This window comes from Sinocyclocheilus rhinocerous, unplaced genomic scaffold, assembly GCF_001515625.1.
Source record: "Sinocyclocheilus rhinocerous isolate Xijiao unplaced genomic scaffold, SAMN03320098_v1.1 scaffold564, whole genome shotgun sequence".
Lineage (NCBI taxonomy): Eukaryota > Metazoa > Chordata > Actinopteri > Cypriniformes > Cyprinidae > Sinocyclocheilus > Sinocyclocheilus rhinocerous.
In genome coordinates, this window is record NW_015645070.1 from 1,297,431 (window position 1) to 1,312,147 (window position 14,717).

At 42.9% G+C, this 14,717-nt stretch overlaps 1 protein-coding gene across 1 annotated transcript in view; it reads right to left on the reverse strand.

The window, feature by feature from the left end:
- LOC107705357 (serine palmitoyltransferase 3-like) overlaps positions 1-14,717 on the reverse strand; it is a 31,860-nt gene that overhangs the window by 2,990 nt on the left and 14,153 nt on the right. The window contains exons 7-9 of the mRNA XM_016508616.1: positions 13,587-13,692; positions 12,338-12,557; positions 4,065-4,195 (exon numbers count right to left, since the gene is read on the reverse strand). Coding sequence (XP_016364102.1) covers positions 4,065-4,195; positions 12,338-12,557; positions 13,587-13,692 — 457 coding nt within the window. The remainder of the gene's footprint in view (positions 1-4,064; positions 4,196-12,337; positions 12,558-13,586; positions 13,693-14,717) is intronic.

Here is a 14,717-nt window from a genome sequence, read left to right on the forward strand (position 1 = left end):
TTTATAGGCATATTTTTGCACTCATAAAAAAAATGTAAAAAAAGAAAATAGGAAAAACTGCAGTTGTCAGAAAAGAAGTACAAAGGACCACAATAGTCCGTAAAACAAATTTTAACTAAAATCAAGTGGATGACAAAACATTGCCAGGAGTGCACTTAAGTGGTGAGCAGGTGCACATGCAAGACCAAAATAAAAAATGTGCTGGGTAAATAATTTCAGACCGTTCATTTGCACACCGACACGGTTGACAGCTATTAATTTACAATCACCATTTTAGAACGACTAACTGTAATACTGTATAAGATTTTAATTCGAACTGAACGCATAAAAGCTTGCTGATTTTACGTCAAAATGTTAAAATTCAGAAAAAAGAAGAAAATGTGAATATTAGCATTGTATTTTTTAAGTGTACTATAAAATAACTTTATTTTTATTTAATACTCATTTTTTATTTTAAAATATAATAGTATTATCAAACTTATTTATTATTTTATTTAAAAACTAAATAAAGTGCAATAATACTATTATTACTGTTATCTTTTTTATAGTTATATTTAATGGGTCACACTATGTGCAGTGTGGGAACCAAACCAAATCTCCAGGTGCTCTCATGAGAACCAGACTGAAAAAATTATGTGCACCCCTTGCCATAGTCAATAACTGAAGTGTACAACAGTGAGTGAGTTTTAGTCACTTCTAATTGTAATGTTATTGTTAACATTTCAGTTTTGACTTCGAAATGACAAAATCTCCACTAAAGACCTAGTGACAATTGCATAACCACTATGTTAAGACTTGTTTCTTAGGAACTAGTCTGACTAGCAGTTAACCAAAGGTATGATCAGTCTTGCTTCAAATTAGAACAATTTACCTTTTTATGTCACTGAAATGTATGACCAGTCCTAATCAAAAAAATTATATGACTAAAGTAAGACTAGTTTAAGCAGTAGCACAACATTTACCAAATCATATCATTCATCAAATTTATTTGTGCATAACCTAATTAATATTCATAAACTTTACCATTTTGTGACTACAAGCAGCACATCTGCGCACCTGCCTCCCAATTGTCCCCACAACCTGAAGGCTGTGACTGTGACGATTTGATCATTTATTTATGACATTTTGTATAAAACTAAACTGTTTGAATCTGATGGTAATTAGAAAATACACTGTTAATTTTACAGTAATTTGTAGCACTCAGAGAGTCTGCACCCACTCTGCGGTAGCATGAACGCCAAACAGACCATGTCAGGCAAACCATAGAACAAATACGTCTACAAACTAGTCCTAAAAAGAGCTGGCACAGAGATTAGCCCACTTCTTTGCAATTTTTGACTACACTGTTTGCCTGAGAGTTTCATAGTTGTTTTACTTAAATATAGTTGAAAACACTGGGAAAATGGCCAACGAATTGCAACATAATGTTGTGGAATACAGCCATACCACCAGCAGTTATTGCTCTTACAAAACAGTCTTAGCAATACCTTAACTTTCCTTTTCCTAGACAAACCAGAATGTATACATTTCACCCTTTTATTCTGTAGGTATAATCAAGAAGAGTTTATAAACAACTATTATTTCCCTTTAGGATATAGGCTGATTGTATGTGAAAGACTAGGAAAGGGGCCCAAAAGAGGAGACGGGAAATGACATCATCTGCTCTGCCGTTCAAATCCCAGGATCGGTCTTTTAATAGCCCCTCATTAAGACCATTAAGTAGTTAAGTGAGACAGAGCAGACCCATTCATAAAATAATCCAAAAACATAGTAACAAACAAAAACAGGAAGAAAACAGAAAACGATAAAGTATTACGGATGTTCTACGTTTTCATTACATTTTGAGGCTCATTTCTGTACTCTCTTCAAAACGCCTCATAATGTGTGTGTGGAGTCAGTCAATGTGAAGAACAGTACCAGCTGGTTTTGTTTTGTCAGGCTGAATGGTAGACAAATTTCATCCTTTGCCAAGACACTCTTGGCTTGTACATAGGATACAATGGATTTGGCACACAATTGGAGACTAGGGTAAACTGAGAAGCATGGAATGCGGTTAGCGGTAGCTTAGCGGTTACCGCTCTGGACTTGTAATCTGACCTTTGGCAGTTCGAACCACAAAGAGATAATTCTATAAACTTAATGTGATTGGAAACAATCAGTAGCTCAATGAACATCAATACCTTTCACTCTCTGTCTTTTTCAGTTTATGTCTACCTCTCATTCCCTCCTCCATATTTAATTGGGTGAATCATGCCGTTCTGGGGGCTGGCCAGGTCCGCCTCCAGCACTCTTTGGCACCATGGCCTGAGTTTTTGGAAAACAACAGCATGTTTGCATATAATTACCTGTGAACCGATTGGCAGGTATTTCAAAAGGAGGTGGGCTGTAAAGCTAAGCTCAGAAGACCTTATGTCAGCAGAACGAATACAACCGCTGTTAACTTTCATGACATTAGAAACTCTTCAACAGAAACACTGAACACTGGCAAATGCTAGAAACAGCAGGTTAAGCTCAGACTAAACAATTAGTCATGGACGTGGTACAAGTTTAGATATGGCAGGTCTTCTGCAGCCTATTGTGTTGTATTCAGAGTGAGATCCAGCATTGTAAAGCGAACTCTCAGATCAGTGTGACTCACCCTCCACAGAGCTGCACATCATGCCAGTAATGACACACATTGGCGGCTTGTCCAAGTCTGATATAGACATCATAGTGTTCAACAACTCAAAACAGCCTAGAGAGATTCTCTTCGGAAGTTTGGGCTAGAATCACTTGTCCAATGAAGCAGAGAAGTTTAGCTAGTTAATTAACCCTGCACTATATTCATGTCTCAATTTGTATTAAAAGGTTTGATTTTGATGATTCCACATCTGATTTTGATCTTCCACAAACTCTTTATTTTGTATTCAGTTATTTTTATGCATATACTTTAATGCTTATTTAATTTTGAATGCATAAAACTATTTATTGGCCAGTTTAATTGCTCTTCTGTTGGCTCACACTACTGTTTAAAAGTTTGGGGTCAGTAAGATTCTTCTTTTTTTTTTTTTTTTAAAGAAATGAATACTTTTATTCAACAAAGATGCATTGCATTAAGTGATGGTAAGAATATTATACCGTTACAAAACATTTATATTTGAAATAAATGCTGTTCTATCATAACATCCTGAACATTTTTTTCAAAGTTTCCACAAAAATTATTAAGCAGTACAACTTTTCGATATTGATAATAATGAGAAATGTTTCTTGAGCAGCAAATCAGCATATGAGAATGCTTTCTGAAGGATCATGTGACACTGAAGACTGGAGTAATAGCTGCTGAAATGTCAGCTTTGCATAACAGGAATAAATAAAATTTTAAAATATATATATAAAAAAAGTTATTTGAAATTATAATCATATTTCACATTATTACAGTTTTTTTCTGCATTCTTGATCAAATAAATTTGGCTTTGTTGCACATAAGCTTTCAAGAACATTAAAAAAATCTCACCGACCCCAAATTTTTTAACAGTAGTGTGCTGAACTTAAGGCTGCCCCTCAATACAGTCTGAATCCCTTCCTATCATCGTGTGAACTGCGGTGAAATTAAAATGAAACATGATGTATTCTCTAAAAACATAAATATATGGATTAATGCATATCAAAAACAGAAGAGAGCTTGGGAAAACCCTTTTAACATCTGGTGCCATTCTGCTGACTCCTAATACCTGGAAATATGTGACCTTTCCCTGACTAAAGGTCTTTAAGCCAGTCCTGTATTTTATTGAAATCTGTTTTCCATGAGTTATACGCTGTAGCAAAATAAATTTATATTGTTATTAAATCCATGTGATTCCCCATGTGACTGAGAAGTGTTGGGTGGAGAATTTCAGTGTCTTCCGATATTAGAATGACTTGACTAGCTTGAAATCTGGGTCTCAACGTCCTCTGACACATCAAGTGTAAAGTAGTGCATCTGTTGACTTCAGTCATGTGACTTTTTAAGTTTTACAGCTTCACAGCCTTTTTCATGATTTTATGTCATAGTATTGCTTCAATGTCTATACATTGCTTTTTTATACCAACCTTCTGTTGTTCCATCGACACCCATGATGCATTTAATTGCCCTGATGATCTGCTCCACGACAGGTGGGGACATGGCTGTAGCGTACACGGCACTGTGAGAGTGACTTCGCAAATAATCCACCAACTCCTGCACAAAAACACAACATGTCCATCATTAAAGGAATACTTTCATAATTTGTTCACATTTATGTCACTGAAGTTCAGACATTCTGCCTAAGATCTCCTTTCGTGCTTCAAAGAAAGAAGAAAAATAATGGATTAAAAAAAATTAAATAAAGAAATTATTTATATTAATTAAATTAATTACAATTAAAAAATTAAATTGAATTGAATTAATTTAATTAAAGATAAATTACATCAAATTGAAAAAAGAAATTAATACTGCTGTAACAGTGAGTAATTACTGCCAAAAATGTTAGAATGAGCTTTCCTTTTAACTATTTTTTGGTCAACACTACGTGTCAATGTTTCACAAGCTGTGGTAGTATTATGGTTAAAGTTATGGTTTGTAAGTTTGAACTTTTGAGCAGTTGATCCATGAGAAGTGTATTGCACCCTAGAGCAAGATATTTAACCTCAGGTTTGTTCAGAGGAGGAAAACCTGTAATAAGTGATTTAAAATGTCACTTAAAATAACGTACTGAGATACGGGAACGAGTACTGCATCTGCTAAGACGCTTTGGGGAAAACTCCTTTTTCTCCGAATACTGAAGCCTTTTCAATCACGCAGTGTAACTGCACGGCCATTGGTTCTTGCAGTGCATTATTAAAAACGAACCAATGGCTCAGCAGCGGAGCTGCACGAGCCTATGGCGACACAGCCCTCCAGAGCCCGCCAATTTGGGCGGGGCATCTGGCTATATAACCGTTCACTTCGCCATAGGATCCTCAGGTTACTTCGACTGAAGCGACGACTGAGTCGTGCAGCTACATAGCACGGCCAGCAATGCAGTACTCGTTCCAGTATCTCAGGGAACCGAGGTTACATTAGTAACCGAGTACGTTCCCTACCGATACTTCACTCGTACTGTGTCTGCTAAGACACTTTGGGGAACCAGTACAATCTCGCCGTGCTATGTTAAAGGAACGATCAGAGGTCGGCCCGGCGCTAAGTAAGCGTTCCAAGAAAAATCGCACAGCCTTGGAACCCAGTGGGGGCCAAGAGCATACAGAGAAGGCAAACGCCTGATTTAGCACTGGTTTTGCCAGAGTAAGTCCATTTAAGCAGAAAGCATCCAGATTATAAAACCTGGTAAATGTGGACGGCGAGGACCAGCCGGCCGCCGCACAAATTTCTGCAATGGAAACTCCGCTAGACCAAGCCCAGGAAGAGGCAATGTCTCTTGTTGAGTGAGCTCTTACTCCCATGGGGCATTGAAGGCCCAAAGAAGAGTACGCTAGCTTGATAGTGTCAATTATCCATTTGGAAAGTCTCTGCTTCGTGACCGGAGACCCTCTGGTGCGGTCACCGAAGCATACAAAAAGCTGATCCGACAGCCTGAACGGGGCGGAACGCTCAATGTATATTCTAAATGCCCTGACGGGGCAGAGTAGATTTAGCTCTTGGTCCTGCCCCGAAGGAGGAAGCGCCGAAAGAGCTATCACCTGTGCTCTGAATGGAGTCGAGAGCACTTTAGGTACATACCCATGCCTCGGCTTCAGGATGACCTTGGAGTCGTTGGGCCCGAATTTGAGGCAGGTAGGGCTCACCGAGAGTGCCTGCAGATCTCCCATATGCTTTACTGATGCTAATGCCAGTAGCAGAGCGGTTTTTAGCATCAGGGGATGAAGGTCAACGGACTGTAGTGTAAAGGAGGAGGTTGGGCCAGTCGTGGGCCAATGCATCTGTGTCCTTCGAAAAGTAAATTGGGCAGTGAGAGTTGTCTTCTGAGGCGAAGAGGTCGACCTGTGCCTTGCCGAAGATCTCCCAGATTCTTTGAACCATATGTGGGTGGAGCATCCACTCTTCTGAGGGGATGTTGCTCCGAGATAGCATGTCTGGTCCTTGGTTCAACCTGCCCGGCACACCAGTGTTGGAAGCGTCTGTCGAGACCACCTTCCTTCTGCAGAACATTCCCTGGAGTACGCCATGTTCCATCCACCGAGTCTTTCCAAGGGGCCAGAGCTGCTACGCAGGCCCGGTCCACCTTGACACGAAGGTGTCCGAGACACCAGGCGTGGGACGGAACTCGTGGTTTCAGCCAGCACTGAAGGAGCCGCATGCGAAGCAGGCCCAGCTGAAGTACCGGAGACACGGAGGCCATGAGGCCCAGCATCATTTGAAACGCCTTTAGAGGGCAAGGGGCTCCAACTTTGAATGAGGCCACGAGCTGCTGAATAGCCAGTGCACGTTCTGGCACGACTACCGCCATCAATCGGGCTGAGTCGAGAACTGTTCCCAGGAACGAGATCCGTTGGCTGGGGGACAGCACGCTCTTGGCAAAATTGACCCTGAGTCCCAGGCATTCTACGTGGCTGAGGAGGAGGGATCTGTGAGATAGTAGCTCGTCCTCCGACTGTGCCAGAATGAGCCAGTCGTCGAGGTAATTCAGAATGCAGATTCCCGTCTGTCTCAGCGAGGAAAGAGCCGCTTCCCTGCACTAAAAGTGTAAAAGTGCGAGGAGCTAGGGACAGTCCAAAGGCAAGGACCTTGTATTGATCTGCCATTCCCTCGAAGGCGAATCTCAAGAATCGTCTGTGGTGGGGGCTATCTGGATGTGAAAGCAGGCGTCTTTCAGATCCAGCAAAAAGAACCAGTCCCCTGGGCACACTTGCGAGAGGATCTGTTTCAATGTAATCATCCTGAACAGCCATTTCATGAGGGCTTGGTTCAGGTGCCTGAGATCGAGGATGGGCCTTTTGCCATCTTTTTTGGGGATGAGGAAATAGCGGCTGTGGAAGCCGCTTTGAGCTGGGGGAACCGTTTCTACGGCTCCTTTTGCCAGCAAATTCATCACCTCGGCGCGTAGGACATGTGCATCCTCTCTCTGAACCGAGGTGGCGTCTTTGCTCTAAACTGAGGAATTGCAGTGAATAACCTCGTTTTATTATCCCCAAAACCCAGTCTGGCACTCCGGGGATGGCCTGCCAGGCCTCAGCCCGCGTGACAAGGGGTTGGATTAGTTCCAGTGGCTGGTCGCCGTACGGGGACCCCACACTCAGAATTTTGCTCTCTTTTTGAAAATGCTTTCAAAAAATGCTTCGCTAGACTTAATGCTCTCATAGCGAGAGCAGTCAGCCCCCGTAAGCAGGCGTCTTTCAGATCCAGCAAAAAGAACCAGTCCCCTGGGCACACTTGCGAGAGGATCTGTTTCAATGTAATCATCCTGAACAGCCATTTCATGAGGGCTTGGTTCAGGTGCCTGAGATCGAGGATGGGCCTTTTGCCATCTTTTTTGGGGATGAGGAAATAGCGGCTGTGGAAGCCGCTTTGAGCTGGGGGAACCGTTTCTACGGCTCCTATCGCCCAGCAAATTCATCACCTCGGAGCGCAGGACGTGTGCGTCTTTGCTCTAAACTGAGGAATTGCAGTGAATAACCTCGTTTTATTATCCCCAAAACCCAGTCTGGCACTCCGGGGATGGCCTGCCAGGCCTCAGCCCGCGTGACAAGGGGTTGGATTAGTTCCAGTGGCTGGTCGCCGTACGGGGACCCCACACTCAGAATTTTGCTCTCTTTTTGAAAATGCTTTCAAAAAATGCTTCGCTAGACTTAATGCTCTCATAGCGAGAGCAATCAGCCCCCATGCGCGCTGCCTCAGCTTGGGCGTGGCCCAGACGCGTCCAATTTGAAGCTGTCAGTGATAATAATCATTAGTGACAGCATTCTCTTTTAATCCGCCTAAAAAGATCAAACCACTCATTAGAAGAGGAGTACTGATGATCTTTATGTGTAAACACTCAGGCAGATCAAAAGTGCTGCGCGCATTCTCTCAGATCCACTCGTGGCGGACGAGGGGAGGGGCGGGGCCGCCTTCATTGAAGAAGACGAGCTACAAGCAAAGCAGAGCGAGACATGAACTCACGTAGTGAGAGCGATCTGTCTCAGCGAGCGCAGCCTCAGCGTGGGCGTGGCATCAGCCCCCATGCGCGCTGCCTCAGCTTGGGCGTGGCCCAGACGCGTCCAATTTGAAGCTGTCAGTGATAATAATCATTAGTGACAGCATTCTCTTTTAATCCGCCTAAAAAGATCCAACCACTCATTAGAAGAGGAGTACTGATGATCTTTATGTTGTTCTGCTCCGATCCTCATAGAAGGATTGCGCTGCTCGACAACGGGAGGCCCGATCCTCACGTGTGAACACACTGGCGGATCAAAGAGCTGCGTGGAGAGTGATGCACACGGGGGCTTTTGCCGGCGTTAAATCACTCATGCCTGATCGCTCATCCCCGCGAGAAACACAAGAGCGGGGGAGGCGGGGTTCAGCGACGCAAACACAAATGCGAAGCTGCCAGCATTCTGCTTTGATCTGTCTAGGAGGATTAAGCCGCTCTGTGTAACGAGGGGCGCTGATCCTCACATGTAACACACACTGGCAGATCAAGCACGCATGACGTGTGCCAGCATGAAATTGCTCAAGCCTGATCGCTCAACCTGCGAGCTTCCTCTGAGGTAACTGTGAGGAGAGAAACATGAGAGCGGGGAGGCGGGGCCGCCTTCCGCCAACGAACAGGGGCAGACTGCTTTTGTGGTAAAAGCAGCCCGTCTCTGTGAGCGCAGCCATAGCGACACACACCCAAATTCGAAGCTGTCAGTGACAGCGTTCTGCTTTGATCAACGTAGGAAGATAGAGCCTCTCGATGTAACGAGGGGCGCTGATCTTCATGTGTAAGACACGGAACGACGCGCAGCGGGGACAGCAAGCACGCAGGCTCTGACCGTGAGATTGCTCAGACCCAGTTGCTTAACTCTCAGATTTCGCTGTTTCTCTCTCCGAGGCTCGCTGAGAGAGGAGAAACGGGAGAGCGGGGCTGCCTCATTGGAGGCGGTCCACGAGGGGAGAAGAGCGAGACTCATGCTCTGAGTGAGCATTCCGTCTCAGGGAGCGCGCAGCTCACTGCCCTTCTGCGGTGGATCAAAGTGCAGTGGGGAGAGCGAGCACGCGGGTACAGTGCCGGCATGCGATCGCTCAGACCGGTTGCTTAATTCCCTGTTTCTCTCCCCGAGGCTCGCTGAGAGCGGAGAAACGGAAGAGTGGGGCTGTCTTCAATGAAGGTGATCCGCGAGTGGAGAAGAGCGAGACTCATGCTCTGAGTGAGCATTCTGTCTCAGTGAGCGCGCAGCTCACTGCCCTTCTGCGGCGGATCAAAGCGCAGCGGGGAGAGCGAGCACGCGGGTACAGTGCCGGCATGCGATCGCTCAGACCCGGTTGCTTAGCTCCCTGACTCTGCTGTTTCTTTCTCCGAGGCTCGCTGAGAGAGAAGAAACGGGAGAGCGGGGCTGCCTTCAATGAAGGCGGTCCGCGAGTTGATCAGTGAAGTGCAGTCTCTGCGTGGGGGCTGCCCAGACAGGCGACGCACTCACTGCCCTTCTGCATCATGCAAGATTCTGTGCACGAGCCACACTCGCAGCACGACATTTGCAACAACGTCGCTAGAAATTTTGCTCTTTTTTAGAACTTACCTCTTAGAAATAAGCTTTTTTAGGCTCGCCGGATGGCGGCAGGGGATCAGCTGGGGCCACTGCTGCTGCGACGCTGAAGGCGGCGGAGAAGCGGCGAATCGGCAGAGCAGAGGGTCGCTGGTTCAGCTTGAAGGCGATTCTACGGCGAGAGGCTTCGAGTCTCGTAGATCAGCGAAGAACTTAGTCATCGCTGAAGGAGAAGAAATCTGAGGATCCTATGACGAAGTGCACGCTTATATAGCCAGATGCCCCGCCCAAATTGGCGGGCTCTGGCTGGTGTCCGCTCCACTGCCGAGCCATTGGTTCGTTTTTAATAATACACTGCACGAACCAATGGTCGTGCAGTTACACTGCGTGACTGAAAAAGGCTTCAGTATTCGGAGAAAAAGGAGTTTTCCCCAAAGCGTCTTAGCAGACGCAGTACGAGTGAAGTATCGATAGGGAACTATTTGCAAGAGTAGTTGAACTTAAACACAGTGCTGTCCAAATTACACCACTAGAGGGAGATGAAACCACACAGTGCACACCTGAGACACTGATCATCCAGTGATAATGACAGCTTCTCTATTTGTAGTCATTGTGTAGTAAAATCTGTTTGTTTGTTTGTTTGCTACGGCTAATACAGGATGTTACTTTTTCAAACTGCTTGTATTGGAGTCCCTGAACTGGTTATACTTACAGCAGATCTGACAATGAGGCAAACAAACACATATGGACACTAATACAGGCTTTTCTGTACAAACTATTACAGCTGTCATTCAATAAGGTGACACTTTGTGTATTACAAACAAGCAGTTTTGGAGATTGTGTCTGTCCTGCATCCATTAAAAGGCTTCTGAGCAGAAGCCGGGGCCAATATTCAGCTGTTAATCTCTGTCCTCAGACATCTGCATCCACTGTGGAGGGGCGAGGGGAGGGGACGCACCTCGCGGTGCACACGGGCCTCTGCATCCAGATGTGTCCTCTACTTTGAGGATGGGGGCGAAGGGGTTTTTAGGGGAAAAATCTGCAAAGCAAACAAAAAAGGAGTTTTCCCCAAAGCGTCTTAGCAGACGCAGTACGAGTGAAGTATCGATAGGGAACTATTTGCAAGAGTAGTTGAACTTAAACACAGTGCTGTCCAAATTACACCACTAGAGGGAGATGAAACCACACAGTGCACACCTGAGACACTGATCATCCAGTGATAATGACAGCTTCTCTATTTGTAGTCATTGTGTAGTAAAATCTGTTTGTTTGTTTGTTTGCTACGGCTAATACAGGATGTTACTTTTTCAAACTGCTTGTATTGGAGTCCCTGAACTGGTTATACTTACAGCAGATCTGACAATGAGGCAAACAAACACATATGGACACTAATACAGGCTTTTCTGTACAAACTATTACAGCTGTCATTCAATAAGGTGACACTTTGTGTATTACAAACAAGCAGTTTTGGAGATTGTGTCTGTCCTGCATCCATTAAAAGGCTTCTGAGCAGAAGCCGGGGCCAATATTCAGCTGTTAATCTCTGTCCTCAGACATCTGCATCCACTGTGGAGGGGCGAGGGGAGGGGACGCACCTCGCGGTGCACACGGGCCTCTGCATCCAGATGTGTCCTCTACTTTGAGGATGGGGGCGAAGGGGTTTTTAGGGGAAAAATCTGCAAAGCAAACATCTGCTTCCACTTAGAGTGCAAGATTTGAAGTGCTTTAGGTCCTGGGAGCTTTGTGGAAACAGCATAAGATAAGTCAGTTAAGAGAACGTGTCCGAAAATCCACCCACATCTGTGGAGCGAGGGACTGGCTGGAGCAGTTTGGCGGCTCTCTTTGCGAACCTCCCACTGCGCCTGTGTACAGTGTCCTTATTGCTGCTGAGAGCATGTGTTTTACTCTGCTGCTGTTGAGTACCTTTATAAAAAATGGTAAACCTACAGGAAAGGAACAGACGTTTTCTTTGACAAGCTGACAAGTATGACTAGCAAGGTCTGCTGACTAGCAGCACCACTCATTTCACTACATTTTTCAGATAGAAAAATAGTATTAAAAAAGTTTTTTTTATTTTTTTTTTTTTTTATTATTGTAATGATTATCTATTTATTTTTTAAAATGGTAGTATACATTACAGACAAGTACCATGTTTGGAAGCATCCTGTGAAAACCTGCAATTCTGATTTAATTCCCATAAAATAGAGTTGGCAATCGGCCAACAGTCTCACCTTATTAAATTCTCAATATTACATAGCACATGTATGGGTTCTCTCTCTCTGTTCTCCAAAGAATGTGTAATTCAAAGAAGCTGCAGTCTTTTTCATTTTCAGTCTTTTATAATCAACTGCCATGTCCGTGATGTGGTTATGAAGTGAAGTGGTCTTTTTTAATGGAGTAATTAGATGAGAGAGGCGGTGTGACAGGAGCGTGAGTGACATTTGGGGAACATATGTAGTTTCACATCATGAAACAAGACCATGTGTGCGAGTTTGAAAGAGAAGGGAAGGGAGAATGGTGTGCACGCTGAGTAAAGGTGACGCAAGTAATTTCTGTACCACGAGCGTCACCAAACGACAAACAGCAGCTCAACGATCCGAATTTCTGTAAAACCTTGTGCTTTCTGCCTCAGGAAATGTCTTATTAAAAGCCTGACAGTAAGGTATTACATAATGCCTACCTTTTTCCCAACTATGTACCCGCCAGCAGCCCCGAAGCTCTTAGTGAAGGTGCCCATTAGAACGTCCACTTCATTGGGGTCCACCCCAAAATGTTCTGTAACCCCCCGACCTGTGGGCCCCACGGCCCCGATGCTGTGGGCCTCGTCAAGGTACAGATAAGCCTTGTACTTCTTCTTTAGCGCTAAGATCTCCGGCAACCGGACTAGAGAGCCTTCCATACTGAAAGAAATAGACAAAGACATTTCAGTTAGGGTGTAAGAAATCAGATTATGGACATATATATATATATGACTATAAATATTAAAAATTATTGAAATAGTTTAATAAACTGTATTTATATATATATATATATATATATATGTGTGTGTATAAATATAAAAATGTATAACATATATATGAATATATTAAAATGTACAGACAGACAGACATACACATACATTAAAAAAAATTCTATATATTTTTAACCTTAATGTAATTTAAAAAAATATATTTTTTAACCTTTGTAACCCATAAACTTAAATGTTTTAAATTTAACAACTTTTCATATCTTTCAATATTAATGGTGCTGTAAGGGATTTGTTAAACAAAATGTCTCCAACTACTTAGCAGATATCACTGAAATAGGTGTCCTGAGAAATCACCTATCTCAGTGACGGCAATAGGCACTGTAAATAGTATTATGTGGCTACCGGTACAGTGGTTGTAAGTTAGTGAATCATTCATAATCTTCTATAATCATGCATGAATTTCATATAAAGTTCATGAACCTTTAGTGTTCACTTCAAAGCACACAGAGCACAGATTTATGCAATAAATGACCTCAGAAAAAGGGTTATCGATGCTCACGAGGCTGGAAAGGGTCACACAGCCATGACTGAAGACTTTGGCATCAATAAACTAACAATCAGACAGGCAGTGTTCAAATGGGTGACATCACACATCAGAAAACCTCAAACAAACAAGAATGATAATTGTGATAATAAAGATATTTTTGTTTGTGCCACCAGTTATTAAATCCAATTGCTTTAGCTGTTCTCCAACAATGATAATAAATGTATTTTGTATTGTTTAATTAACATTCTGCTGCTTTGTAAAGCATCTTGAGCTATACTTTTGTAGGAAAACCTCTCTATAAATATAAAAAATGTTTTTATTAATTTGCTTAATTAGATCCTCTTTCATTTGATGTAGCTTCTTACCTTAAGGCTGTAGTGAATGGAACTGCAAAATATTCACAAACACACTGACCTGTAAATGCCCTCCACCATGATGAGGATCTTCTTCCAGGCGCGATGGGTGCGAGGTTGACCTGAGCAAATCGCCTCCTTTAGCATTTTTTCTAGACTCTGCATGTCTGTAACCAAACACAAAACAGGCACATTATGACACAATCAGGTATTAAAATAAATATAAATTGTTAGTTGGTATTTTACCTTAACTCAGACATTTTCTTGTGCCAGTTATGAGCGCAAGTGGAAAATTGAATTAATTTTTGAATTTGAATTCCATTTTTAGGAATATATATGGCTGTAATATTACATCACTAATTTCTTTACAAATTATGAACAACCCAGCATGTTTCTAGATGCTTCTTCTATATGTGGCCAACAAGTTTTTGGATATACAGAACCGTGTTTCTCAACCCTTCTTCTGTAGAGACGCCCCAGCAATGCACACACCTCATTAGCTCAGTAGAGGCTGCATGAATTGAAAGACCTGAATTGAATGTTTTAGATTGCTGAGACACAATCTGACAGTGTTGCCAGACCTTGCTAGGAAGGAAAAAGAAGGAACATGGTCTGGTAAAACAAACCCAAAATAAGTGACCTACAGTGTATCTCACCAAATAAGCATTAACAGTTTTTGTGCTTCTAGGAGGGTGAGGATTTTTATGGATCAAGGAGAACTGCTTGAATTCAGTGATCTGATTTATTATAGCATAAAACAAACAGTAACCAAGGCTAAATTACATCTTACGGCAAAAAAGCATTTCCATTAATTGTATCCTAGATGAAGGGCTGGAAAAGCCAGAAACATTGAAAAAAAAAATGGAAACAAATTATATTAATAGTAATGCTAAGTAAAACTGAGCTCTAACAGCACACTGGGATATTCAACAATGCTATTATTGGTAGGCCATATTTTATCGTGTAAGTCCAAATGTGTGACTGTATTCTGTAAATAAGCCCACAAACCAATAACCCACCCGTGACCCCAATATTTATAAGCAAATAACCTGAAGTCGCTTATAACAACCAGACATGGCAACACTACAAACTGGCCAACAGATGGCAGAGTTTAACTGCAAAATTACAGATTTTGAAAGCCAACACAGGTTTAATTCTGGCCTGTGTTGCATCTGATCCCATTCCTCCACTT